At 39.6% G+C, this 27,993-nt stretch overlaps 1 protein-coding gene across 1 annotated transcript; it reads right to left on the minus strand.

Annotated features, from left to right (window-relative positions):
• On the minus strand, positions 1 to 27,083 carry LOC122660859 (zinc finger transcription factor YY1-like). Its single transcript, XM_043856111.1, has 6 exons — positions 26,876 to 27,083; positions 26,209 to 26,267; positions 16,257 to 16,456; positions 3,098 to 3,187; positions 1,337 to 1,480; positions 1 to 748 (listed from the first exon to the last, which is right to left on the minus strand). Exons 1-6 carry the CDS (start codon positions 26,959 to 26,961, stop codon positions 215 to 217), a joined length of 1,113 nt encoding a protein of 370 aa, XP_043712046.1. The 5' UTR covers positions 26,962 to 27,083; the 3' UTR covers positions 1 to 214.
• Positions 27,084 to 27,993: the final 910 nt, after the last annotated feature.

The raw sequence follows: 27,993 nt of genomic DNA on the forward strand, positions 1-27,993 counted from the left end.
TACTAAAAATTGATGAATCATCTGAACTTCAAAGGATAAAATTTCAAGTTCATTGCTCTCTAAATTACTGGACCACATCCAAAAGAGAAGAAAAACACTAACAAGGAAGATCAAAGAAATTACATCGATCATTAAGAATTTTATTGTATGGCACAGAGTTGACATAAAAGATGGAGCGCATACAGGGCATCATCAAAGATAATTAAAATTAAACTTAATCCTCATACTCTGTCTCTTCATCATCCTCATTGTTCTCTGTGTATCTCCATCCATCTTCAACATTATCACGATCCTCCTCAGTTTCCTCACTATCTTCTTCCTCATACATGTCTTTGGTTGGCCATTGTTTCTTCACTGTGTTCAAATTTGGAGGAGTCACATTTGAGCTTTTCCGCTGTTGGATTTTTGAAGATGGCATCTTTGAGGTAGGTTTGTTGGGTTTGCTTCGCTTAGGATTCTTCCCATTGCTACCTTTTCCAGCATAAGCATCTTGGTCACTGGCATCATCCATCTCATGATCATTATCAGGGGCATTCTTGCCATTCTCTTCTGCATTATGACCAGGATGCTCCCTTTTCAAATGAAGATTCAGCTTATATTCATGAATGTAGCACTTATCGCATCCTTCATAAGGACAGGCATAAGGCCTGTCAGAGGAAGCAGAGCCATAATTCACTGCAGAAGGCTTTGCAACACTTGGTACCTTATCAGAAGGTGGGGTGTTTTTCATCATATCCATCGTCATGCTCTGTGAAATATTAGGGAAATAAATTAATAAAAATTCAGAAACAATCTTGTGTGTCTAAAAGATCACCAACATCAAATGTTGTGTACTGGCTCATTCCACTCGCACAGTACAAGTGTTAGCAATTAAAACCCAGGACACTAAAGTCCTTGCAGAAGTTGTATATTTTCAAAACACGTAATATCCAAATCGGATCGGAATTGGCTTGAATCGGTCTGAAAAAGCCCTAGAATTGGAATATTCCAACGATTCTGGTGTTTTTATCCAGGAATCAGCCATATAGACTCATCAGAAATTGGGATCGGTGACCGCCAATTCTGATCTGAAACAGACGATTCCCAATCTGATTCTTGAAACCCTGGACTTGAGTTACGACCCTAAAATCTCCATATATTCCCCAACCCCAACCAAAGAGAAAAGTGAGTTACCCCCTAAAAATGGATTACCTGAAAGGACCCCAGATTTTTATTCTAAAATGTCACTCTATGAGTAAATATCTACTGAGAAATCAGCCAAAGAATGAAAAATGAAATAACACAAACATATGACTATACCAACAAATAACTAAGATTGAGAATTAATAGCACTGACCTTTTCATGGTGAGCCTTGATGTGAGTTTTTAACTTATATTCATGAGCGTATCTCTTTCCACAATCTACATATGGACAGATATGATAGTTCTCTTGTGAATGTGTTCGCATATGTGCCCGTAAGTTGAAATCCAGGGAGAAAGCCTGCATTTTGCAGATTGCAATTCATTATTCTCAGAAGAAAAAAAAGGGGGGGGGGGGGGAAGTAAAAGAAAATTTGAACAGCATAGATAAACTAAGACTTAACTGAAAATTCTATAGAAGACGTGATATCTGGGATAATAACTTTAACAAAACAAATAAAATGAAGATGAATTGACCAAAAAATCTCCCCAAACTCTACCCGAGCTTGTAGCAAAATACCCCAGATGACAGTGAAAAGAACATAAATTTCAAAAGACATGGGGAAAATGTAAGCAAAACGCCCCAGATGACAGTGAAAAGAACAAAATTTTCAAAAGACTTGAGGAAAATGTAGTTTAATCAGAGAGCATGATAAGTTAATAACCCATCAGTATGAAAAAAATTGAGACAAAAGAAGAATTGATTAGTCATCTACTTAATAGACCACCATCCCACGTGGGAAAATTTGCTGCATTCAAATAATCTGGCTCTATAATCTCTTTCCTCTAAATACTCATCATTTGAAAAGGACAAAAAGTACTAAAGAAAATTGAAGGAGCCAAAGTTTGATATTAATGTGAATCATACTAACTCAGGACTCAAGTTTCAAAACATGCTGGCTCAGGTCTTGCATGTGATTTGCAACTAAACCTTGGTGACAACGTCCCTCATGATTTGAAAACCTTTCTGCCCAGACCAGTTTTTACTGACAGAGAGATTATTATCTATTTAAACTTATGATGCAGCCAATGTTTAAACCCTGCTTGGTAAAGCCATTCAGCCTGTGTCACCTGGGCCCCACTTTGGGTTGGATGGACAAAAATGACCCACTTTACCTTTCAAAACAGAAATATTCCACTGTCTTCCTGATCACGAAACCAAAGGTTTGACCCTGACCCTGACCCTGACCCTGACCATAAACTGTTCGATCAATAATTATCCCTTCTATTGGTTGGAGAATGGACTGGTTTAAAAAACAGTGAAAACCCTTTTCTTTTATTATGCAATGGTGACAACTTTAGATACCCTGATAAGTTGAATAATTTTCAAAACACAGCTAGAGAACTTCCATGCAAGAGATGGTATAGGTTGACAGAAGCGGGAACAGAAAAAAGAAATAATATTCCAGACACAAAAGGAAACAAGCTGCGCATATGCAGACCCTCCCCTCCCCTCAAATATATATATATATATATTAATACATGGCTCTGCATGTGACAGCATCATGTGGCACCAAGGGTACAAGGCGTAGGGGCACACAACACACAACACAAGCCCCTCACAAATACCAGGGATCGAACATCTGACCTCCTAAACCTGATAGCATGTTACAACCACCTATCACAAAAACTCAAGCTGTTAAGTAAGGGCTAAAACGATATATATATATATATATTTTTATACATGCCTCTGCATGTGACAGCATCATATGGCACCAAGGGTACAAGGCGTAGGGGCACAACAACATACAACACAAGCCCCTCACACATACCAGGGATCGAACACCTGACCTCCTAAACCTGATACCATGTTACAACCACCAATCACAAAAATTCAAGCTGTTAAGTAAGGGCTAAAACGATGTATATCAACAATAACAAATTCTAAAATGTAGCATAGAGTGGGTAAGAAAATTACTTTACCACAGCCTTCGTGAGGACACACAAAATGTCTCTCTCCTGTATGAATAAGAAAGTGTCTTTTCAACTTGGAACTATCCAAAAATTTCTGCAAAAGAAACACATGGTCAAATAATCAGTGGTGAAAAAGAATGTATTGCAATAAATTTCCAAGAATTAAATAAGATGTGGCAAAACAAGGGTTAAGTATATGATGATTCACCACCAATAACCCTTGCCCTCCAAAAAAAAATTCACAATTGGTCTTTTCAAAAAATTACAATTGGAGCCGAATCAGTATTGGTAGACCAACCCTGAAAACCATCAGGTAATGGGCCCAAGCTAGTTATAAGAATTTTTTTACAAAAGGGTTAGATTTTGCTTATACTCACAAAATTACTGAAGCTTTTAGAGTCAATTCCAAGAAAACCTTTTTTGTGTACGATAAAAACCAGATCAGACAAATAAAATCCACATGAAAGGTGACTTTATGATAATAGTATACTCCTTTACAAACAATCCACCCAAGTAGCTTAAAGTCAGCGAAGGATAACATCCAAAAACATTCCCATTTATGTAAGCCGAAGAACCAGGGTCATCAGATCAACTGTCAAAGAACCTATTCCAACAATCTTCAAATTTAAGGGAACTTTTTCTGTCTGCTTCCGAGAGAGTCTACTAGAAGTACAACAAATTCAAGGCGATTGGTTGACCCTAGAGGAGTTCTCTTAAAAGGATGACTACACTGATTTCTTAACAGAACCAGGATCCATGTAGCCAACCCCATTTACTTGGATAAGGCTATGTAGTAGTTGTTGTTGTTGTACTGATTTCTCAACAGAACCAGCAGCACTCTGAACAATCAATGAGAGAACTTCAAGATCTAAAATATTTGCCAGAACCAAGAGCCTTCAATATTTATAGAACTCCTCTTTTCAGTAGTTCAAGAACCAGCAAAATGATTTCTTGAACTACATAAACTAAAAAAAACACAGGAAGAAGAATCCTCGTGCAGCAACAAAGATGTGTTTGGCCACGCAAACCTAAGAGGAGAACCACTCTCCAAGAAAAGAGAAAAATCACACAAGAATCAAAATTTCAAAACAGACTTGTCCCAACTAAATGGGGTCGGCTACATGGATCCTTTCAAAACAAAGTAGGGAAAATTGAGGTCCTCTCCAAGGGAAAGGAAAGTAATATAAATGAAGAAATGAGATACAAAAAGTAAGAAGTGAAAAATGAAAGTAAGAGGAAATAGGATAGCCCAGGAAATCAGGAAAATCTCAGTTACATGGTGTCGACAACGTGGATCCTTGCCCTCTAATAGGCTCTATCTGAGGTCATACTTGGCATAAGACCCAGACTATGCATGTCACTCTTCACAACCTCACCTATGGTCATTTTAGGCCTGCGCCTAGCTCTTTTAGCTCATTCAATTGGAATCAAATCACACCTCCTTAGTTCTTACTGGGGCTTCCCCTGGCTTCCTTGCACAAAGCCAAACCACCTCAGACGACATTCTCGGAGCTTGTTGCTGATCGGGGCAACTCCCAAATCAGCTCTAATACGTTTTGCCGCACATCCATCTTAACATCCTCATCTCAGCAACAAATACTTTCGCTATATGGCACTTCTTAACTGCTAAACAATCCACCCCATACATCATAGCAGGTCGGACAACAGTCCTGTAAAACTTACCTTCAAGCTTTAAAGGAATGTGTCGGTCACACCTCTCCACTTCATCCATCCAACTTAAATTCTTTGTGAATCATAATCATCTATGTCACTTTCTTTATGTATGATAGACCCCAGATATCTGAAATAGTCACTTGACATTATCTCTCTCTCCTCAATTTTCACCATGTCATCATCCATGATAGTGTGACTAAAGTTGCATATCATATACTCCATTTTTTATCTACTAATCTTAAAACCTCTTGTTTCCAAGGTCGATCTCCACATCTCTAACTTAGCATTAATCACTACTTTTGTCTCATATACCAAAACGATCATCGGCGAAGAGCATACACCACGGTACCTCGGTCTTGGATGTTATTGGTAATTCATCCAAGATAAGTGCAAACAGATAAGGGCTTAGGGCTGATCCTTGATATAACCCAACCGCAATTGGGAATTCCTTACCCTGGCCTCCCACAGATCTCACACTAGTCACCACACCCACATGCATATCTTTAATTACATCTATATATTTACTCGACACCCCTCTCTTTACAAGAATATACCGGATTAAATCTCCAGGGACTCGGTCATAGGCTTTCTCCAGGTCAATAAAGGCCATATAGAGATCCTTCTTGCTAGCTCTACATCTTTCCATGACCCTCCTCAGTAGGTAGATAGCTTCTGTCGTGGATCTACCTAGCATAAAACCAAATTGATTCTTCGAGATATGAGTCTCTCTTCTCAGATGGGCTTTAATAACCTTCTCCCAAAGTTTCATAGTTTGTTTCATTAGTTTTATACTTCTATAGTTAGACTAATCAGTTTTAGACAGAATAGTAATAAGAAATCCAACTTATCTCCGATTTAAATCAAATTAAAAATATGAATGAAACCCATAACTCCCACATGAACTAAATCTCCTAGTATTGCTCAAAGGTACTCGGGTGAGTGGTGGCAGGACATATGTGCTGCCAACGTATCCTCTCATCTATTAATTTCAGACGCAGATCTGATATTGAAAAGAATTATATAAGTCAATTTAATTAATCATTAATCGAATGCGTTCACCGGTTCCCGACTGTTACTGTGACAGCCAGTTTCTGTCCACTGGGTCTTATATTTGTTTATCGGATTTTGAATCATTATATTAAATGTTTGAATAAGTAGTTGAGGTACGAATAACAGGGGATTTGAACCAACGTATTCACTGTCATTTTGTGCTTCACAGCCGACACCTTCCTCCCTCTCTCTCCATCATGTCCCCTCTCTCTCATGTACATTGCAGGGATTATGTGCACTTTCAATTGATGAGTACCTAAACAGTATTCAGGCCATAAACACCAGAAAGATTATACATGGGAGGCCGGGGGAGGAGTGAAGAATGCATCATCACCCACCCATACACCCCTGAGAGGTTTGTTTCTGCTACAATTGGAGAATGCAGACAATTGATTCCCAAACGATTTGCTTCTAGTGTAATGAACTTCTGAACAGACTTCATTAGCAGTAGCAAAACCAGGACAATAATCACTTTACATTTACAAGAAAAGGAGAAAAAAGGAAAGAACCTCCACCCACCAGTACCAACAAATCAATATCTACACAAGGATATGGGCATTACTCATTGGTACTATTGTTTGTAGCTTTTTAATGCATCACACCTCTCCAAAAGCAGAGCAAACAATGATAAAGGGTACTACAGAGTTTTTAAAACCGATGTCCCCTTGCCAGCAGTGGCTGCAAAAAGGAGGAAAAAGAAAAAGAAAAATATATCTGAAGGCCTTCCCATAATCCCATCCCATCCAATCCAACCAGAAGGAGAAGGGGGGGGGGGGGACCCTTTAAAAAAAAAAAGAGGTTAACACTCATAGTACTGAACAAGGGACAATGCATTTTACACTCCTCCTCCGGCCCCCCCTATATATAATCTATATCAAGTATTTTTTGCCAGAATGCCCTTCAGGTACTCATCAATTGAATGTGTGCATAACCCCTGCAATGCAAGTGAGAGAGAGGGGGACAGAAAAGGAGAGTCTCCTGTGAATCACAGAATGACAGTCCCCATTTATGGTGAAAGATCCTGGGGCCTGTACACACACTCTCTCTCTCTCTCTACAATCTTCTTCAAGTTGCCATTGTCGTTTGTTCTAGGTCTAAAACTGTCAAAATAGTGAATACGATGGTTCAAATCCCCTGTTATTTGTAACAGAACTGAAGCTAAAACTAACCTGCAGCAAGAAAACTAGAAGAAGAAAGCATAGAAGAGAGAAGAAGATCTGAGAAGAGAAGAAAGAGTAAAACCGAGAGAGAGAGAGAAGACTTCTCACGATTTAGTTGAATTCCTAAATCGTGAGAGGCAGTTTTATTTATAATAGAACTTAAGTGAATTACAATAGAAAACACCCAAAATACCCTTGAGACATAAAACTAATTAGAACTAACTAGAAAGAACCATAAAGACATAAATAACCCCAAACAACTAAACACGATAATCTTAACACTCCCCCTCAAGCTGGAGCGTAGACATCACCAAGATCCAGCTTGGAACAGCCACTTGCAAACTGTGGTCGAAACAAAGCTTTGGTAAACATATCTCCAAGCTGAAACTGGGATCGAACAAAAGGAGTAGTAATCAGCTTCTTTAGAATAGCATCGCGAACAAAATAACAGTCAACTTCAATGTGCTTGGTTCGTTCATGAAACACAGGGTTGTTGGCAATATAGATAGCAGCCTGGTTATCACAGTACATCTCCATGGGCTGATCACTGAAATAACCAAGCTCATGAGTAAAGGAACGAACCCACATCAATTCAGCAGCTGTGTGAGCCATAGCTCTATACTCAGCCTCTGCACTGGAACGAGCAACAGTAGTCTGTTTCTTGCTCTTCCAAGCAACCAAGTTACCACCAAAGAAAGTACAATAACCTGCAGTAGATCTACGATCACCATCAGAACCAGCCCAATCGGCATCAGAAAATCCAACAATGCTAGTGTGTCCATGACGGCAATAGACAAGCCCCTTGCCAGGAGCACCCTTAAGGTAAAGTAAAATACGACAAGCAGCCTCCCAATGAAGTTGCTTAGGCGTTTGCATGAACTGACTGATAACACCCACAGCAAAAGAAATATCAGGACGAGTAACTGTAAGATAAATAAGTCTACCGACCAGGCGTCGATACTGGTGTGGATCACTAAAGTCTGTGTCATCAGAAGCACCAAACTTGACATGAGGATCCATAGGAGTATCAATAGGTTTACAACCCATCATACCTGTCTCATCAAGTAAATCAAGAACATACTTCCTTTGGGACAAGCTTAGACCGCGAGAACTGCAAACAACCTCAATGCCAAGAAAATACCTAAGGTTACCCAAATCCTTAATCTAAAAATTGTCAAGTAGATATGTCTTCACCTGGGCAATCCCAGAAGCATCATTACCAGTAATAATAACATTATCAACATATACTGCTAAGATGACCACATTAGACCCCTGTCGTCTAACAAAGATAGAGTAATCAGAATAGAACTGAAAAAATCCACAACCAGCAACAACACTGCTAAATTTATCAAACTAGGCACGAGGAGACTGTTTCAGTCCATAAATAGCCCTATGAAGGCGACAAACTCGGACACTATCCTCCCCCTGAGAGGTTGCTCCATATACACCTCCTCCTGCAGGTCACCATATAAGAAAGCATTCTTCACATCCATCTAGAAAAGGGGCCAGTCAAGTTTAACAGCCAAAGAAAGCAAAATATGAACTGAATTTAGCCTCGCAACAAGAGAGAAAGTCTCAAAATAATCGACCCCATAGGTCTGGGTAAACCCCTTGGCAACCAAACGGGCCTTGTGTCGCTCCACAGTACCTTCGGGATTGTACTTCACTGTGTACACCCAACGACACTTAACAAGATCCTTACCAGGTGGAAGATCAACCAAAGACCAAGTCTTACGAGAGATGAGAGCCTCCATCTCCACATCCATAGCATTTTTCCACTCAGGGTGAGACATAGCAATGGTATAAGAAGTGGGAATATAAGTAAAATGTAATGCAGTAGCAAAAGCACGATAAAGAAGGGGAAGATGAGAAACAGACACATAATTTGCCAGAGGATAAAGAGGACGGGTAGTGCAAGTACAAGTACCTTTTCTCTGAGCAATAGGGAGATCATCAACATCAACAGTAGGATCTGCAGTCGAAGAATCAGCTGGTGGCGGTAAAGGTGTGGCCGCAATAGGTTGAAGTGGGAGCAGCGGCTGCTGTTGGTAATGACGCACATAAACCTGTACAGGTGGGGCAGCTATCGGCAGAGGAAGAGGAACAGGGGCAGCAACCCGACCAACTTCATCAAGAGTAACATCAACGGAGGAACCAACAAAATAAGGGGAACTCTCAAAAAAGGTAACATCAGTAGAAATAAACTGTTGGCGGGTAACAGGGTTAAAACATCGATACCCCTTCTGGGTACGAGAATATCCAAGAAACAAACACTTAACAGCCCGAGGAGATAACTTATCAAGTCCTGGGCGAAGCACATGAACAAAACACTGACAACCAAAAACACGAGGAAGAGAGAAAACAGCCGGATCAGGAAACACTATTTTGAAAGGAATTTGATTATTTAGAACAGATGAAGGCATATGATTAATCAGAAAACAGGCTGTCAACACCGCATCTGCCCAATAGAGTTTGGGAACATGCATATGAAACATCAAAGAACGAGTGACATCTAACAAATGGCGATTTTTGCGCTCTGCCACACCATTTTGTTGGGGTGTATAAGAGCAAGTAGTTTGATGAAGAATACCATTGTCAGAACAAAAATGAGAGATCTCACACTGAATTAATTCAAGTGCATTGTCAGTACGCAAAGCTTTTAAAGGAACACCAAATTGAACTCGAATTTCATTATAAAACTGTTTGAAGACAGATACAAATTCAGATCGATCCTTCAAGAGGTACAGCCATGTCATCCGAGAGTGATCATCAATAAAACTAACAAAATAAGAAAACCCTAACCGACTTTTGACCCTACAAGAACCCCAAATATCCGAATGAACCAACTGAAATAAAGAAGTACTCCTAGACTCTGGACTCAAAGGAAAAACAGTACGATGATGCTTGCCAAGCTCACAAGCTTCCCACTCGATATGGGAGACAGACTTGCAACTGGGAACAAGGTGTTGCAGCTTAGATAGAGAAGGATGTCCTAACCGATAGTGCCAATGTAAAGGAGATACGCCAAGAGAAGTAGCAACCGCTGCAGTGGATGTAGTTCCCAAATCAAAGTAATAGAGGCCTCCCTTCTCATACCCGCCACCAATCTTCGTCTTTGTTGTAAGATCCTGAAGGACACAATAAGAGGGGTGAAAGGTTATAGAACAATTCAAAGTTTTAGTTAATTGACTAACAGACAAAAGATTAAGAGGAAGCTTGGGAACATGGAGAACATTAGTTAAAGATATGTCAGAAGACAAGGAAACTTTCCCATGACCAGTGACAGGTATGGAGGATCCATCTGCAATAGAGATCCGAGATGACATAGAAGGTTGTGTGTAAGATGAAAACAAATTAGGCTTACGAGTCATGTGAGAAGATGCTCCGGAGTCAATGACCCACGGAGAGGATGAGGACGCGAAGCAAGCAGTAGTACCTAAGTGGGCAAGGACAGCTGTACATGTAGAAGAAGAAGTCTCAAGTTGCTGGACTCGTTGTAAGAGTTGAGAGACTAAATCATTAGAAGAGTTACCACCATCAGTAGAGGATCCCAGGGCAGTGTCGGAAGAGTGCACAGAATCAGCCCCTCCATCAGAAATGACAGAATTAGCAAATTGCTCACGGGCCCACTGTGGTTTCCCATGTTTGAGCCAACACTTATCAACAGTATAATTAAACCGATTACAATGAGTGCACCATCGAGAACTAGCATCAACAGAACCAGAACCAGCAGTATTAGACGTAGGCCCACGACCTCCAGAACCAGCTCCACGACCACGCCCAAAAGTACAACCACGACCGCGAGAAGAGGTACTACCACCACCACAGCCACACCCTCCAGTAGAAGTGAAAAGGGCAGAATTATCTTTGTTGGTAGGAGCTGAATCAAACTTCACCACTGAAGGGGATACAACTCTCTGGAGCCAACAATAAGCTTCATTCATAGAGGGGATCTTCTCTCCAGTCAACAATTGACTTTTTATGGATTGAAGATCAGAGTCTAACCCAAAGAGAAATTTGGCAACCAAAAATTCAGATCGTTGGGACTTAATTACAGCAGCATCAGTAGAGATAGGCTGGTATACATTAAGTTCTTCCAACATCCCCTTCAATGAACTGTAATACTCACCAAGGGATTTTCCATCTTGTTTAAAAGAGAAGAATTTCTCATAGAGATCATAAATTCGGGACAGATTTGTATCTTGAGAGTAGCTTTCCTTGAGTTCTTCCCAAACACCCGTGGCAGTTTTATGAAACATAACATTAGAAGCAATGGAGGGTTCCATGCTATTCCAAATCCAGCAAAGAAGGGTTGCATTCTCAACCTTCCAATCATCATATTTGTCATCAGCAGATTGCAGAGGTTCCATGGTAAGGTATTTCATCTTCCGGCGAGCAGTGATATAGACCTCAAAAGCTTGAGACCAAAGTAGATAATTAGAAGCACCATTCAGCTTCACACTGGTAATCTGAATGTTAAAGTTGTCGGTAGAAGACTTAGTATCAGCCATTAGGGAAATTAATAGATGCAAACACCAATATCGATAACAGCCCAAAGGAAAAACCCTGATCAGGGTAAAATCGATAGCCTTGAAGAATAGGGCAGAACAGCCCAATACAGAAGTATAATCTTTGATGAAGATAACCAGCAATAATGATGTATAATCACTGTAAATCCAGCAGCAAGAATGAAGGACAGATCCCAGAAGAAAAACAAATCGATTTCCACAGGGTTTTGGAATATCGATTGTCATGGTTTAGGGACAAGCAAGGAACCAATCTTCAAGGGCTTCGAATAGCAGCAGGAATACACAATCAGTTGCAGCATAGCAGGGAACTCTAGTCCTTCATGAATATATGACTAGAGTTGAGATCAATATAAGCGACATATGGTTGTTTGAGACCACGATATAAATAAAGAGGTGAAAAACCCTTCAAAACAGCAGCAGCAAGGAGAATCTCGTGGATCAGAATTCAATGCTCTGATACCATGTAACAGAACTGAAGCTAAAACTAACCTACAGCAAGAAAGAAGAAGATCTAAGAAGAGAAGAAAGAGTAAAACCGAGAGAGAGAGAGAGAGAGAAGACTTCTCACGATTTAGTTGAATTCCTAAATCGTGAGAGGCAGTTTTATTTATAATAGAACTTAAGTGAATTACAACAGAAAACACCCAAAATACCCTTGAGACATAAAACTAATTAGAACTAACTAGAAAGAACCATAAAGACATAAATAACCCCAAACAACTAAACACGATAATCCCAAACAACTAAACACGATAATCTTAACATTATTCATACCTCACACTACTTATTCAAACATTGAATACAATGATTCAAATCTAGTAAACAAATAATAGTCGGAAACCAGTAAACTCATTCAATTAAAAGGTAATTAAATCGAACGATATGATTCTTTTCATGCCAGATTTGCAGCTAAAATTGATAAATGAAAGAATAAGTGGGCAGGGTATATATACCATCACTCACCCATCTAACTTACTTTAAAAAAAAAATTTTAAAAAGAGACTCACCATAAGATAATTTTTATACCCATGATAAATATTAAAAATCAAGAGTTACTAAAAACAATATATCTTGTAAATCTTTTAACTTCTAAAAAATAGATTGAAGCTACAAATTAAAATTACAATAAGCACCTCCAAATATCAAGGATCATCTCCTCCACCTGACGGGATTCTCCCTCGGCCACCTCCCTGTCAAATATCTTGGTCTCCCCCTCATTCCCTCTAGGTTGACTGTCCACCATTGTTCTCCTATGTTAAATCTCATGAGAAAGCGTCTCCAGCTTTGGAAGGGCAGACTTCTCTCCTATGCCGGCAGGCTTGGGCTCATTAGATCCATCCTACAATCCTCTTACATTTACTGGTGTGGCATCTTTGGGCTTCCCAAGTCGACCATTTCTGCCATGGAATCCCTTTTTTGTGCCTTTCTTTGGAAAGGCAAAAAATGCACCAAAGACATCCATCCTATCAGTTGGACCACCATCTGTCTCCACAAATCCGAAGGCGACCTAGGTATCCGTAGGATTAGTGATTACAATAAGGCTGGTATTCTCAAGCTCATCTGGAAAATCATAACCAATCATGATTCTATCTGGGTCCACTGGGTTCACTCCCATCTCCTCAAAAAGGATTCCCTGTGGACTGTCCCCTTTCCGACGGACACTTCTTGGGTTTGGCGCAAAATCCTCCTCCGGCCTCTTGCCCTTCGTGCCATCTCCCTCAAGATTGCTGACGGCTCCTCCTCCTCTCTTTGGATGGACCCATGGCACTCTTCTGATGTCCTTTTTAATCTCCTTAGAGCCCACTCTGTTTACTCTTCCGATATCCAAAGCTCTCCCCTCTCTCATCCATTATTGTTGACGGTTTGTGGTCTCCCCCCTCCCCCTTTCCTCCTTGTCTTGCCCAGGTGTGGGCCTCCCTTCCCCCTCCTCACCCCCCCCCCCTCCTCTCAATCGGACAAGACCATTTGGATCCCCTCCCCTAATGGCCTCTTTAGCTTCAGATCAGCTTGGAACTTTGTTCGCCTCCAAGCCCCGACGGTTCTCTAGCATAAGCTCATCTCGTTCAAAGGTCATATTCCTCACCATAGCTTCAATATTTGGCGTGCCCTTCATAATTGCCTTCCCACCCAAGCTTTTCTTCTGAACCGTCACATCCATGTCTCCCCCTACTTGTATCCTGTGTTGGAATGGTCTTGAGGACGTCGACAACCTTTTCTTCTCTTGCCCTTTCTCCTCCCCTATTTGGAAGAAAGCCCTCCAATCCATTTGGCCCCCTCCAAGAAGGCCTGTACCCTTTTCCCGTGAGTGGCTTTGGATGGATATGACTTTTTCAGGCAGTTCTATTTGTAATTCAGCAGGTAAACTAGTGCTAGGGGCTGTCATTTCCCATATTTGGATGGAAAGAAATCTTAGAAGATGGACCTCCAATCCCCGATCTTTCGATAAGATTTGGAAAGCCATCTTCTTCGATGTTAGCTCTAAGCTGCAGATTGTTCGTTTAGGCTCCCTTGAGGACTCTCCTAGAAATAGGGACATTGCTTCTTTTTGGAGCTTAGATGTTTCTTTTAATCAGACTCTTAGCCTGCCCCTATAGGACTTGTTAGGGCTTGGGTCTTTGTATAGCTTTCCCCTCTCTTCTCCCTGTGTATTCTCCCCTCCCCCTCCCCTCCCCCTTTCTTCTCCTTCCCGTTTTTGGTAATGCATTTTTATTCACCAAAAAAAAATTACAATAATAAATTCACATAAAAACCTTAGAAACATAATATATATATATATATATATATATAATTGAGACCTAAAAAATAATCCTCAAAAAGGGCCCTCACATGATTCATCATGAACTGGCTTCAACTTCCGAGAATAGAAGTCAACAGACACATACACTTGAACGTGAAGATGTGCCCTCAGGACATTTAGGTTTGAAATCCTTTAAGAACTCTTATTGTAGTACAAATAGAGGCAAAGGTACATCGACGGCATGGACTTATGTGCAAGTTTCAGATTCATAAAAACAGCTCAATAATAGGAGACTTGGATCAATCAAGTCCCTGTGTGATGCTTTGAACATGAAAGAATAATTCTATTACTTAACTGATGAGACACACTGATATGCACTAGGGTTAACATACAGGAAGCAGTTCGGATTTATCTTCTTTTTTTCGGCTGAAGCGTCAACTGATTAAAATTATAGTTACATTTCATAACTCAATGCTGCTTTTTTTTTCTGTAGTCCAATTAATTAGTATTTCTTTTATCATTTTTAAGAAATACTAACTAGTGACTTTTTTAACTACTAAAAAAAAAAAAAACTTGTGACTTTTTACTCTTTCATGGTGTTTCCAGAAGTGGTTTTTACACATCCACAATATGTATCGCATTGTAGAGGAGCGAAACATGGTCTGATACTAACGTTTTAAACATTTCAAAGGTTTATGATGTTTCACCGATCCTACTATATAGGTTCCCCCACCCCTTTTTCTCTTTTTTCAGAAAAGTATAAGAAGATTGTATTAACATTCAAATTCAAAAGAGGCAATCTCAATACTCAGGATGCTACACAGTTGCCAGACAGTCCACCAAGGGACCTACAAAAAGAACCAAACTAAATGACCCTCTACTAAAAAAACTGCATCCTGCCTTACAGTAATAATGATAAACCATTATTATTAATTTGTCTGGGGTCCCCATTTTGGACTCCCCAAGGAACAGGCATATTGTTGTTTCCTGGGGTCTTGATTTGTCTCTTTTGAGGACCCCCTCTTCTGCGTAGGCTGGGCTGGTCGTCTTTCCTTCCCCCCTCCCCCTCTCTCCTCTCCCTTGTATACCCCCCCCCTTTGTTTTCCCTCCCTGCCCCCTCCTGGGGTATGGTAATATATTCATTCATCCAAAAAAAAATAATGATAAACCATAACCTAAAACCACCCCACCCATTGACAAGTCTACCCAAATATCCCATATACCATAAGTAAAAATTCTGTCAATATAGTTCCACCAAGGTTCAAACCTCCAATCCCTTAACTAATAAATCATCCCATCACCACAAGTTAATTGTTTCACTCTTCAAGTCATCAATATTTTCTGTTGTATCTGTTTCTGTCAAATCAATAGAACAATTCATATAAAATATCCGACCATAGTTGTCAAGGTGGCTAGGCGACATAAGGCAGTGGAGGGGGGGAAAACCAAGGCGCCTTTCAAGCAAAGGGAGCTTGGACGCCTAGGCAACACCTAAGCGACACCTTGACAATTATGTAACCAACTAACTCATCATGATCGGGGATCAATACCCTGACACGAAAACCATAATTAGCCCCATAGTTCTACTCCTTTTTAAGTATTGCAGAGAATCGATTTATTATAATTACACACATATATGACACATATTTGGTGATGTTTGGCATTAGGTAGCGAGTGACACGACGTCCCCAATTGTTCAACCATTGACTTTCAATCTTGAATCACATGAAGTGAGGTGGGGAATCTATAACTATCTAATGTGATTATTTATATGTGAACTGTGAGTGAAGTGTATGATATGCATCGATATGGTGTAATGTATCTACTGAATGGTGTATACTATACTTAATGTTATATGTATGATGATAATCGCATGCTTGCATATTTGATGATGCATACATGTTTTGGAAAGGTGTTATGGAATAGGATTTGTCTCATTCGTTTGTTAATTAAGTTATATGAATATAGCTGTTCTGAAAAACAATAATAGAAAATGTAAATGTGGTAAGTTACCCTTCCACATCCTTCATAATGACAAACATATTGTCTTTCCCCGTGGATGTGAGAATGCTTCCTCAATGCTCCAGCATCAATAAAAGTTTTTCCACAGCTTTCAAAGCTGCAAAGGAAAAGAACTTCTGTAGTAGGTTCTGGTTCTGGCTCTTCTGGCTCAGGCTCTTTAGACTTCTCTTTCAAGGCCTTCAAGGTGTCCTCTAAACAGAAAAAACAACAAAAAAAATGAAGGTGAGGCATCTGACCACAATCACATGACAAACACTCCAATTTACTAGATTTATTTGTCGTCAAGTAGAATAATTAGATTGAGGTTGCATGTTTGAGTAACTAGAATGAAAAAGGGATACAGCAGATCCATGTATGACTTTCATAAAATACCTGATAAGGAAATTCTCAAGGAAAATGAAAAGCAAAAGCAAACTAGATCATAAATGGATCATATAGAGTGAGATAGTCAACTGGCATAGTTTTTCCAGTAAGACAATAATAATTCTGCACCAAGGAATATAAAATTATGAAAGAAAGTTTAGTTCCTCATGCTGCATCATGACATGTAAGAAGATGTACAGAAGGTATCAGGTTACCCCACAATTGATTTTGAACTGACAGTCCCAAAGAAAGTTAGGAAGATGGATATATTAGATTACTAGCCAGTGTTCAGACTTCAGACAACTATCAAAAAAAACTTTTAGCATGGCAACCTCGAGATATTTGGCAGAAGGCTTGGCAAGTGAAATTTGTTTTCTAGGATTTTTTTCTATTGGAGACAACCTTTGATTGGAACAATGCAACCCACAAAAAAAATTTAATCAATATGTCCGTAATGAAACTTTATCCTTTATGTACATAAGCCTGAATATCTTGAAATTGGTGCTCCAATCTTTATTTGCCAAACCCAAAACCCAGCCACCAGCTATGATCATGAGACATGAATTGCCAACAGGGCAGCATTCCATTAACTGGTCACATTTTAAGACAGTAAAAAGGGTTAGTGTTGATAGTTTAGAAGGCCCACCTCAAACCATGATTCAGGTTAATTAAAGCAACTGTATTGACTGGGAAGAGGGAAGTTTACGAGATAGTGTGACAATGGTAGTGAGACTATAAAGGTCAAGGCATCCACCTAGGCAGCGAAGCATTTTTCAGGACCTAGGTGTGTGAACACCTTAATATTTTGAACGACCTTTATTTGGGGTTATATGATATTAAAATCTTTTCTAACATTTTGATTGGGTTTGTGCACATTGTTTATATACAGTGTGATGCATGGGATTATGCCTTTCAATTGGGGAAAAAATTATAATAAAGGAAGGAGGAGAAATCATGGAACGACTATGACGGAGGAACCAAAAGGTCAGAACCTGTCTTGTGACTGTCTGACGGCCTTGGCCAACAGGTAAGTCGTCGGCGATAAGATGCTGGGGAAAGAGAAAGAGAGAGCTGAGATTATCAAGATGCTGGGGAGAGAAGAGAGAGAACTGAGATTACCATGAAAGATCTCTTTATCACAGTTGGTAGGTGATATTTATCCACTTGTGTTGTGCCCGAGTGTCCTGGCGACAAAGGTGGGCCTGTACTACTACATACTCTTTATTTTCGTTTGCTTGTAACAAAAGCAAGCATCTTTGTTACAAACAGGGCCCTTTATTTGCTTAGTACCTATTTTGTTGCTATTACTGCAGGGTTTTAAGTATCTTACGTATCCACTGATACTAACCAGTACGTATCATATCTTTAAGGTACCGATATGATACCTAAAAAAATTTGGTATTAGTACATGTAAGAAACCTCATATATAATCAATTCAATGCATGGTAGGGGGCCGGTAGGAGAAGAGGGGAAATCTGAGAAGAATCAGAGTTGCAGGGGGAGAGAAGAAATCACATAAGAAGAAGAAGAAGTGGGGGGGGGGGGGGGAGAGAAGAGTGCACACGCCACGCAGGCACAACCAAACTCAGTTTTCAATTCATCTTTTTCCATCTCCAACGATGGGGAATTACATCATATATAAAGAGAAATAAAAGACTCCAAAAAATTAAGACTCACTCTCTAACTAGGAAACTTATTCAAATAAGGAAACTAAAAACAATTGGAAACCAAATATCCTACATGGCTAACTTCTAAAATAAAGAGAGAAAAAAATAAACTAAAAGACATTATTTTCCCAAAGCACACAAATTCCTAAAAATCCTACTAGATCCAAGAACTCAAACTGGACCCGGTTCATCTTCGTTTGGATACGCAACTGGGTTTGGGTCAGTCCAAGGTAGTGCACCAGTTGGGTCGGCCCGGTCCAAGATTCTCCTACATCAGTTCTCCCAAAGTAGAAAAAAACTCGACCACGAGTTTTAAAAAATGAAAAGATCAACATCACTCAATTAGCATCCTCAAACATCAGCTTTGATGGGGCGATGATCCAACGCTCCTCACGATCAACCTCCATAATGTAACGGGTTTAAGATAACAATGGTGGATTTGTAATTTATTGAACTGCAAACTAAAGAGAAGAAAAGAAGTGTGGTGTACAATGGGTGGGGAGGGGTAAACTTGGAAACTAATAAAATTAAAGGAGAAAAGGAAATGAGAGAGAAAGACAGGGTACTTTTGGGGGAAAAAAAGGGGGTTTGGAAAAAAGAAAACTTGTTGGGGAGGGGAGATGACTTCGACTCGAAGTCTTCCTTCTGAAACTAGAGAAGGAATCCAGCGAAAGAGTTGCAATAGAGGGGTGGACCACTGAGGCTTTGACTGCAATGGGGGACGGAGGACGCCAATGTGGGAATTGACGGCGGCGAGGGCTTTGTTGCAACCAGGTACAGGTTTTTTTTTCTTGATTCAAATCTCTGCTTCTCGCTCTTGCTTCTTTTCTTCTATCTCCCTGTTTTTTTTTTAAATACAGAAAGAATAAAATAAATTAAAAGACATTATTTCTCAAATAACATTAATTCTTAAAAATCCTACTAGATCCAAAAACTCAAACTAGACCCGGTTCATCTTCGTCTCGATACGCAACTGGGTTTGGGTCAATCCAAGGTAGTGCACCAGTTGGTCGGTCCGGTCCAAGATTCTCCTGCATCAATTCACATGTCTCTTCATACTTTTTCCTCCTTTCAGGGACCTCCTTTGAGAGGAAATTTCATGTCATGTTAAGTAATACGACCCAGGTTCCCAAAACCTTGCTTTCATTGTGTAGAAACCGCTTCCTCTAAAAGGCCGACCTTGTAGGAAAGGGAGGAAACAATATGTATATCATACAGGAGCTCTAACACGGCGAACTATGCAAAGGGGGACACGGGTGGATAAATAATTTAACACCTGCCTGCTCCCAGGGGGACTCGATACTGTGACCTTTGCCTGCTCTGATACCATGTAGACAACCTAGGACCTGTAACCAGTAACTTTAAAGAGGAGAAAAGAGAGAAGAAAAGATGGAAGAAGACTGTGCGATAGAATACTATACCGCTCCAGCCAATGTTCCTTCATATAATAGCCTTGGACAAATTACATACTTAAAATAGAACTCTAGTCTAACTAGGAAAGAAACTAAACTAGGAAACTAAATAACTATGTCACGTCGGACACATCCCAACTGACTCATATTTCAACACTCCCCCTCAAGCTGGAGTATACATATATCAAAAGAAAGCTCCAGCTTGGACCATTAAGAATAGAAAAAATAAATGCTCCACTAGTCTTGAACAGTAGTCGCAGACTCCAGTGAGCACAGAGAGAACTCCAAAACTCCAATCAACCACCATAAAGCACCAAAGTGAAGGAATTCTCAAATGAAAGGATGAGTGGCAAGTGGCAACTTTGTAATTTCTAGACCAGTTCAGACCCTTAAAAGTGAAGTAATAAAAGAACTGGAGCAAACTGTAAAAGGAATTTTAAAAAGTTGGGCTTTCTAGCAATTAAAGTGAAAAAGGGATTTTATGGAAATAACAAAATTGATGTCTTTACTAACAAATAAGAAGAAGATCTATTCTTCCTCATGATATGAGCAGTACCAGTGGAACGGTAATCACCTTGCGATAGCAACAGCCCCACACCCAAGGCTTCAAATCAACAATGGATTTAGGGTTAAGATCGTAACTTACCCTCTTAAAAACATTTGAAATCATGTCAAGCAATCCACCAGGAAATTAATATAAAAATTCTGCAATCAATCCAGGCGAAAAGTGCAGAATCGCACCTGAGTTTCAGTTCGAAACTCTCTAATCAGTAAGGTTTCCCAACAAGGCTTTTGTGGGTAGGATCACCTAAGAGCATGGATCAAGAACTCGACCGAAACCTATCGAAACCACCGAGTTAACTCAGTTTCGCAGGTCTCCAAGACGAGTTGAAGGGTGACTATTAAAAATGCAGGGTTTCGACCAAAACTCGATGGTTTCAACCAGGTTTCGACCAAAACTACTGTTTCGGGCGAAACTTGGTTGAACCACTTGGAACCAAGTATATAAAATGCCAAAACTCAACCAAGAAAGCCATTTCTTCCCAAAATTTTAACAAAAACCCTCTGGTTTCAGTAGTTTCGACCTGCACAACCATTTTTCCACCTATATTTTTGCATTTTTACACCAAACTTGCCACAAAGCTGGTACAAAAAGCTTGGATTTGCATCTTGGACTCCAAAGTTGTCTGGAACTATGGAAGCCATGAGTTTGGGGGAGACTAGAGGATCTGGATATTGGCGTGTGCCATCCTTCATAGCATTGACCCTTAGTCTAGCGCAACATCATGATAGTGGCTTCAAGAGCATCGGATCAGCATCACATGCTGGGTATGGACCATAAGGGGTGGATATGCTGGTGGACCATCCTTTAAGAGCACTAGTTCTTTTGGATATGGGAGTGGTCATGATACATCTGCTGCTACATATGGATATGGGGATGGGTCAGGTGCCGGGTCATCTCTTGTCGACAGTTTCTCAGGTATCCATCCCAGCCATGTGTGCCGACTCCACCTTCTTACACTCTCGATGAGCCCTTCCCTAGATTGGGATATCTCAGACAAGTTGATGATGGGGCTTATCAATGGGCAGTTATGGACTATGAGAACGATTGGTCCCATAACATGTCATTGGATACATATGTGATGCATTCAGAGGAATAGCTTTGCAATCTTCAGTGGTACGCAGCTCGTGGATTAGACCCACCAAGAAACTCCGTATGGAATTGAGAAAGGAGCAGCTTAATGTTTTATTTGGATAATCTGTATTATTCAGGGTTCTTGTACTTTGAATTTATGTGAACTAAGTATTTAAAATACCAGTTTAGTGTCTGAATCAACGAGTACATTAGTAACCTTGGGTCAATAACCACAAGCACCATTTTGAGTGATTTTTTTGTGAAAATAATTCATGCATTGTGTTTAAAATCTCAAAAATAGGTCAGATGCAAAAAATCAAGCATAAAAAACATTTTTGGGCACCAAAACCAAGATTTCCCCATGTATGGGAGAAAATACCAAGCTTCGACCAAAACTCGGTTTCAGCCGGGTCGAAACCCGAGTTCTTGATCCTTGCGAAGAGTAAGGGATGATCTCCCAAAGCTTTAAGAAGAACAGAAAAGAGGTGAACAGGAGAAGGAGAAGGGGAAGAAACAAAAGAGGAAGAAGGACGAAGGGAGATAAGAAGGATAGCTATTTGAGTTCAAAATTACCGCAAGCGTACGGGTCAATCGTAGCTACAAGTCGAACATAAGGAGATATACGCCACTATTTAACTAACTTAAAAGTAATGCAAAGTGAACCAGATTAAAGTGTTAAATTAAACTAATTAAATTAATGAAAATTAATGCATCCTAACTCATAAGCATCTAACAAAACTAAGGGATTAAATTGACGTCCTAACACATGAGCATCTAACCTATCAAACTAACGCAAATTGGAAGGAATAAAAATAAACTATAAAACTAACGCAAATTGAAAGTAATGAAAGTGCAGGCACACATCCACAACCACATAAACAAAATAACCACATAAAAAAAAGAAATAAAAGAAATAGAGGGAGAAGAAGAAGAAGAAAGAAAGAATAAGATAGAAGAGAGGGAGAATGAGATTGAGAGTTTAGATAGTAAAACCTGGATGTGATTGCATGAATGTAATTGAAAAGCTTGAATACTTGCATAAACTTACCATGGCCTCCTCTTCAAAATCTTCAAGTCTTGTCATCAACTTAAGAACTTAGACTAGAAGGCTTAAAACCTAAACTAGAATTAAGAAATTACAACCCAATTGAAGACTTAAATTGAAATTAAAGCATAAACTAAACCTATTATAACCATTAACTAAAAATCATAAAAGCAAACTAGAACTTAGAAAAGCCAAAAATCACAAATTAGAAGGAGAAGAAGAGAAGAAATTTCACTAAGTGAATGAGCCAAAAATTACACTAAAAACTGAATTAAAATTGAACTAGAAACTAATTAAAAACTGAACTAAAAAACTAACTTCTTACAACCCAAAGGGCGAGGGGGATTTATAAGGGGAAGAGATGAGAAGAGAGAAGAGGGAAGTGTAGGAGAAATATTCCCTAAGAAAAGAGAATATTCTCTTCTCCTTCCTCTTTTACAATGCCTTGAATCCTTAGGAAAAAAAAGAAAAAAAAATAGAAAGAAAAAGAAGAGAAGATTGTTTACATAGGCCTTCTATTTCTAGAAAAGTAAACTTCCAATTCTGACAAATGCTTCCTTTTCTTTGTAGATATCTTCTCCAAGCAATAAAATCAAAGCATTTTTGACTTTTCAACCTTCCATAGGTGATAGAATATCTTTCAAAATAAATCTATCCAAGTAGAATTCCAGAAGTACCCTTGAGAAGTTGGAGGAGAGAGAGAGAGTAAGGGTGATGACTAGGATTCCTTCAAGAATAAATAAAATACCCATTCTGTCCTACAGAAAACGTGGAGCATGGGGTGCTTATATAGGCCTCACCATTGTGTTCCTTGCGAAAAATCACCCAAAATAGACCCAAATTTTGTCCAATTTGGAGTTCAGGAGCCCAAGATATCTTAAGTTGAAGTTGGACTGTCCAAAGCCCTCCAAATGGAATCTCTTAGCTAACAAAAAAGCTTCTCAGAATTGCGCTAAAGCCCCTCGAATCCGAACTTCCGCTTTACTCTGTCCCCGGCCGACTGTCAATAATTACAAATAAACCCTTGCAGACCATTTTCGCGCGTCGTTACGAAAACGGCTGTAACTTCTTTGTTTCAACTCGGAATCAAGTGTCGTTTGAACTATTGCGAAGCTGACTCGATGGGCTACGCATCCATACTATTAACATCTCTAAAGAGCTTAAAAACATTTCTTTAGCATCATCTCCTCCATTTTCACAAGAATTCACCTAAAACCTGAAAAGTACAAGAAAGCACCGAATAACTCTGTCCAATGTGGTAAAATGTATGCTTTATGCCCTAAGATTTCACACATAAATGTGCTCATCAATAGCTAAGAGCTTACCTGATAGGAGAGATTCAGAATCGCAGGGAAGAAGAAAAGAGAGAACCAACAGCCAACAAACAGTTATTAGGCCACGCTGCCACACCCAAAACAAAGAAACTCAATTTCATTCAAATTACTGAGGGCTTTGAGATTGGGATCCAGGAAAATGATTGGCATCGACTGATCCAGATCCCAATGGGCCAATCCATGGAAGGATCAGTCAATCCTTGGCAGATCCCAAAGGATACAAGCCAAGTCCGCTGGTCCTAGCTGAAACTACAATCAGATCATCCAAGCCAATCTCCATCTGCTCTAGGAAACTTGTGACAGATCCCTGATCCTTGAATCCTTGGTTCTACCTGCTTTAGAAATGCTGAATTTTGTTAGGAAGGTTTAATTTTAAAAAGAGACAGCAAGGGCCAGACATAGGACTGTCTAATCAGAATGTCGCGGAGGTGAGAAGTTCATAAAGTTAGCTACCTTTGACCTGAATCCTGTTGTTGTTGGGAGCCAGGTAGATAGCATACTTCCACCCAAGGATCGAGGTTTCGGTTTCAAGGCCGCTTTCAGGCCTGGCCAAAACCGAGATATCTCCGGTTTCAATTGAAACCTAGTCAAAACCTGGGATTTTTCTGGGCCAATCAAAATCTAGGTTTCGGGTTTTTTGAGCATTTTTTCTGCTTATTTTTACCATTTTACACCTATTCCATGAATTAGTTTCACAAAAAAAACACCCAAAATGGTACTCATGGCTTGGACCCAAGTTTGCTAGTGTATGCTGACATGTTGAATGTTGTTGTACACTAGCCCTATTATAAACTGACTACATATAATTTAGCTATTGGAAAAGTATATATGCAAATAAAACAGTCAAAACATACATTGGGTTAGGAAAATACAAGTACAGAACACTCACCACTCAATACATGGAGTGTCTTGGCGGATCTATCCACGAGCTGCAAACCACTGAATATGTCGATAATGCTCCTCAAAATGCAACACATATGTATACCATGACATATTTTGTGATCAACACTATGTCTATGTACTAATTCTTCTAAAAATAGATTTGGAGGAAAAAACCATTACCTTCAAGCTCCAATCACACAAATCCAAGCTGTAGAAGGGTTGAATGAGTAGAAGAATGCAAAAAAGTAGGAATAAACCAAGTACTTTGGCAAAACAACTACAAGCTTTGGGCAAAATCCCACTTGCAGTGTCGAAACTTGGGAAACTCCAAGCTCCTGATCGAAACCAAGTGTTGAAACTTGCGAAACCTGTCGATTTCCCGGTACGAACCAGTTTCAACCCTAGGTTTCATCTCGATCAAGGTCGAAATCGAGTTATCTTGCAGTTTCGACCGAAACTTACAACCATGCTTCCACCTCTAGAATACCCAGACACTTAGACTGTAAAGGCAAAGCAGTCACGTAAACCCATTCATTTTGTAGGAAAATATTAATTTTAAGATGAAATATTGACCACCAAACTATAGCCTAGGTTACATGTTGCATGATGAACCCATCTGCTTTGCGTGTATGCTTCAACTGAAGTCTTATTATCTATTGGTTTCCTGGATAAATAATGATTTGGAGAAAAGTGTACATTAGAGGAGCCCTGAGTGGCATATACAGTTGCATATGCAACATCTAGATTGCCAACCAGTGGCCAAAACACAGAAGGAGAAATCAGCCTGAGGTTACAGGATCCATGAACATGGAAAAACTAGCAACATATTGCTTGGCTAAGTCATCAACTAGGAACTTGAAAGATCTAGACCTCTGCACCAACAAAGCATTTGGTGAAAACAAGTGTCACGCCTACTGGATGAGAGAGTCTCCATAGACCTCTAGGACTAGCAGATAGCCAGATAACCACCTGATTACCAGGGCTATTTACTCTTTTAAAATTCCTACGACTAAACCAGCCTAAGTCCCATAAAAATAATAGATAAAAACATCCCCACCTAAGACCATAATATGACTGAGCAATTGAGCCTGTGCTACCTCTAGAGACAATATTGATTCTATCGCCCAATGGTTTCTAATTGGGCAACATAGAAGTTGATTGATGGAAAAACCTAATGGAGGAAACCACTAGCCAATATAAGGAGGGAGAAACAGAGTATGCAACCGCACTCCAGCATCTTAATATAAATTCAGGAACATCGTCATTATCTAGCCAGCCAGTTGACCATAGGAAAGGAATGCTGAAATAATAAGAAAGTAATTGGAGGGTGGAGGACATAAAGATAGCTTTATGCAGACCTTTACCAAAATCATACCAAACTAAGTGGAGGATAGACAACCGATACAAACAATTGCTTTATGCAGATCTTTTTCTTCTAGAGAGAAGGTGGGAAGAGAAGAATCAAGAACTTTGTTTGAAATGAGGGAATAAGATTGTACACAAAATTAGTTCAACTCAAATGCCAGAATGTACCTATAGAAAGCTTGCCGCATGTAGAACTGAAGAAGTCTCATAAATGAATCATAAAAAGCAGTTAGACTTGCCTGTAACCCATTTCAAAAGGAAGCACTTCCCACCAGTAGAAACAACATCCTGAGGCACCCTGGACATAGAACTAGGTTGTCAGCAAGATTGTACCTTGAAAACTGGAAATAAGATGCATAATAACATTAATATCAAACTCGAAACAAATCAAAGGGGGAAATGAATTCCATTAGTTTTCAACCCAACAATCAAGAGACAATAAACTTAGAGACAGAAAATACAATACAATAACCCAGGCTGCAACTTTCCAATACTCTTAAAATAATGCCACAATAGTGAGAACAATAAACTAACTCGATAAGAACTTCCAGCCCACCCCACGAAAGAAGGGGGGGAGGCTCTTTATTGGAACCTCAACCAGAACCGTAGCCTCGTCTAACGATAACCAATTCAGTAAAAAGAAGACGAATCCAAACTAGGAATTAAAATCTTCACGACAACCATCAAGAACGCAGTAGCTACAACTTCCACTTCCCAATTACGACCAAAACATTAAATCTTGTTCACCTACTAGAAAAATACGAAAAAGAGAGGAGAAGAAAGAGGAATGCCAGAATCTGAATCACAATCAATTATGCAGCACTAAATTTGAGAGGTAAGAAAAAAAAATGGAAAATTTAATAAACATAACAGAAGTTCATGAGGAAACAAAAGCAGAAATCTTACCATTCCTTGAACCATCTGACAGCAGGAGTCTTGGACTTGAGAATCGGGCGTTTCTCGAAGAGATGAGCGTTTGCCTGTAACTCCATATCTTTCTTCAAGATTTTTCAGGCCAGAAGACAAATCATAGAAGAGATAGTGATTCCGGGCTAGGGTTAGGGTTTTGAGAAGAGAAATATAGAAGTTGGAGACATGATAGAGAATGGAAAGGAAGGAGACTGGCGAACGTACATAGAGGAGAGAGCGATTATCTTACAGAGCTTGGTTTGCTTGTATTCAGTCTTTTACTCTGCTACGGGCCTACGGCCACATGTCGAGATTGGACCGCCCCAATCGGCCTGGGCAGTTCGAGGTCAGTTGGGTAGTTGGTCGTTACGACAAAGGGCATTGGTTCTCTACTGGTTTAACTGTCACTCACCTGAAAGAGGCGGCTCTGGGTGGACCGGTTCAAGAGGTTTTGTCAACTAGGACCATGGTTCGTAATCTTGGATCGGATCAGATCAGATCGGCCGGATAGGATTTGTATCGGCCAAGATCGATACCGATCCATTTGTACAAATAAGGGTAAAAAGGTAATGAATCTGATTTTTATTAATAAAAAAAAAGATAAATATATCCAAATCAGTCTAATTCTGGACGATACCGATACCGATCCGATACACCAATACCGAGATTAAACCTTGACTAGGCCAGATAATGGAGCGAAAGCCTCCTCGGTCTTCCATTGACTACATTGATTGTTGGACATGAACAAACAAAGTTCAAAAGATAATGGAAGGAAAACTGGTAGGTGGACCACAGTTAGCAAAAACAGAATGGCAAGAGAACCAAAAGAGCTGCGGTATGCGTAAATTTGAATGGTACAGTAAATAAATAGAGAATCGGTGAAAAAAGGGAAACAAACAATACGGGTTTTAAATGTGTAGATTTAAAAAAGAGGGACCAAAAAATGACAATGTACTCTTATAAATTGATGAATTATTACCAGAATACATACATTTAATGTTTAAAACAACTATCACATACAACATTAGTACATATATTGTCATTAAGCAATTGATTTGATATGGTTATATTTTAGTTAAGACATGTGCTAGATGAAAGTATGAGTCTTATGTTCC

Source organism: Telopea speciosissima, chromosome 5, assembly GCF_018873765.1.
Source record: "Telopea speciosissima isolate NSW1024214 ecotype Mountain lineage chromosome 5, Tspe_v1, whole genome shotgun sequence".
Taxonomy (NCBI): Eukaryota; Viridiplantae; Streptophyta; class Magnoliopsida; order Proteales; family Proteaceae; genus Telopea; species Telopea speciosissima.

Excerpts from the sequence above, each read along its gene's own strand:
- LOC122660859 (XM_043856111.1), bottom strand. The coding sequence starts at position 26,961 with ATGGAGTTACAGGCAAACGCTCATCTCTTCGAGAAACGCCCGATTCTC. Across the intron at positions 26,268-26,875 it reads GTCAGATGGTTCAAGGAATG|GGTGCCTCAGGATGTTGTTT; the intron begins GTAAGATTTCTG and ends TTCTATGTCCAG. Across the intron at positions 3,188-16,256 it reads ATTATGAAGGATGTGGAAGG|AAATTTTTGGATAGTTCCAA; the intron begins GTAACTTACCAC and ends TTTCTTTTGCAG.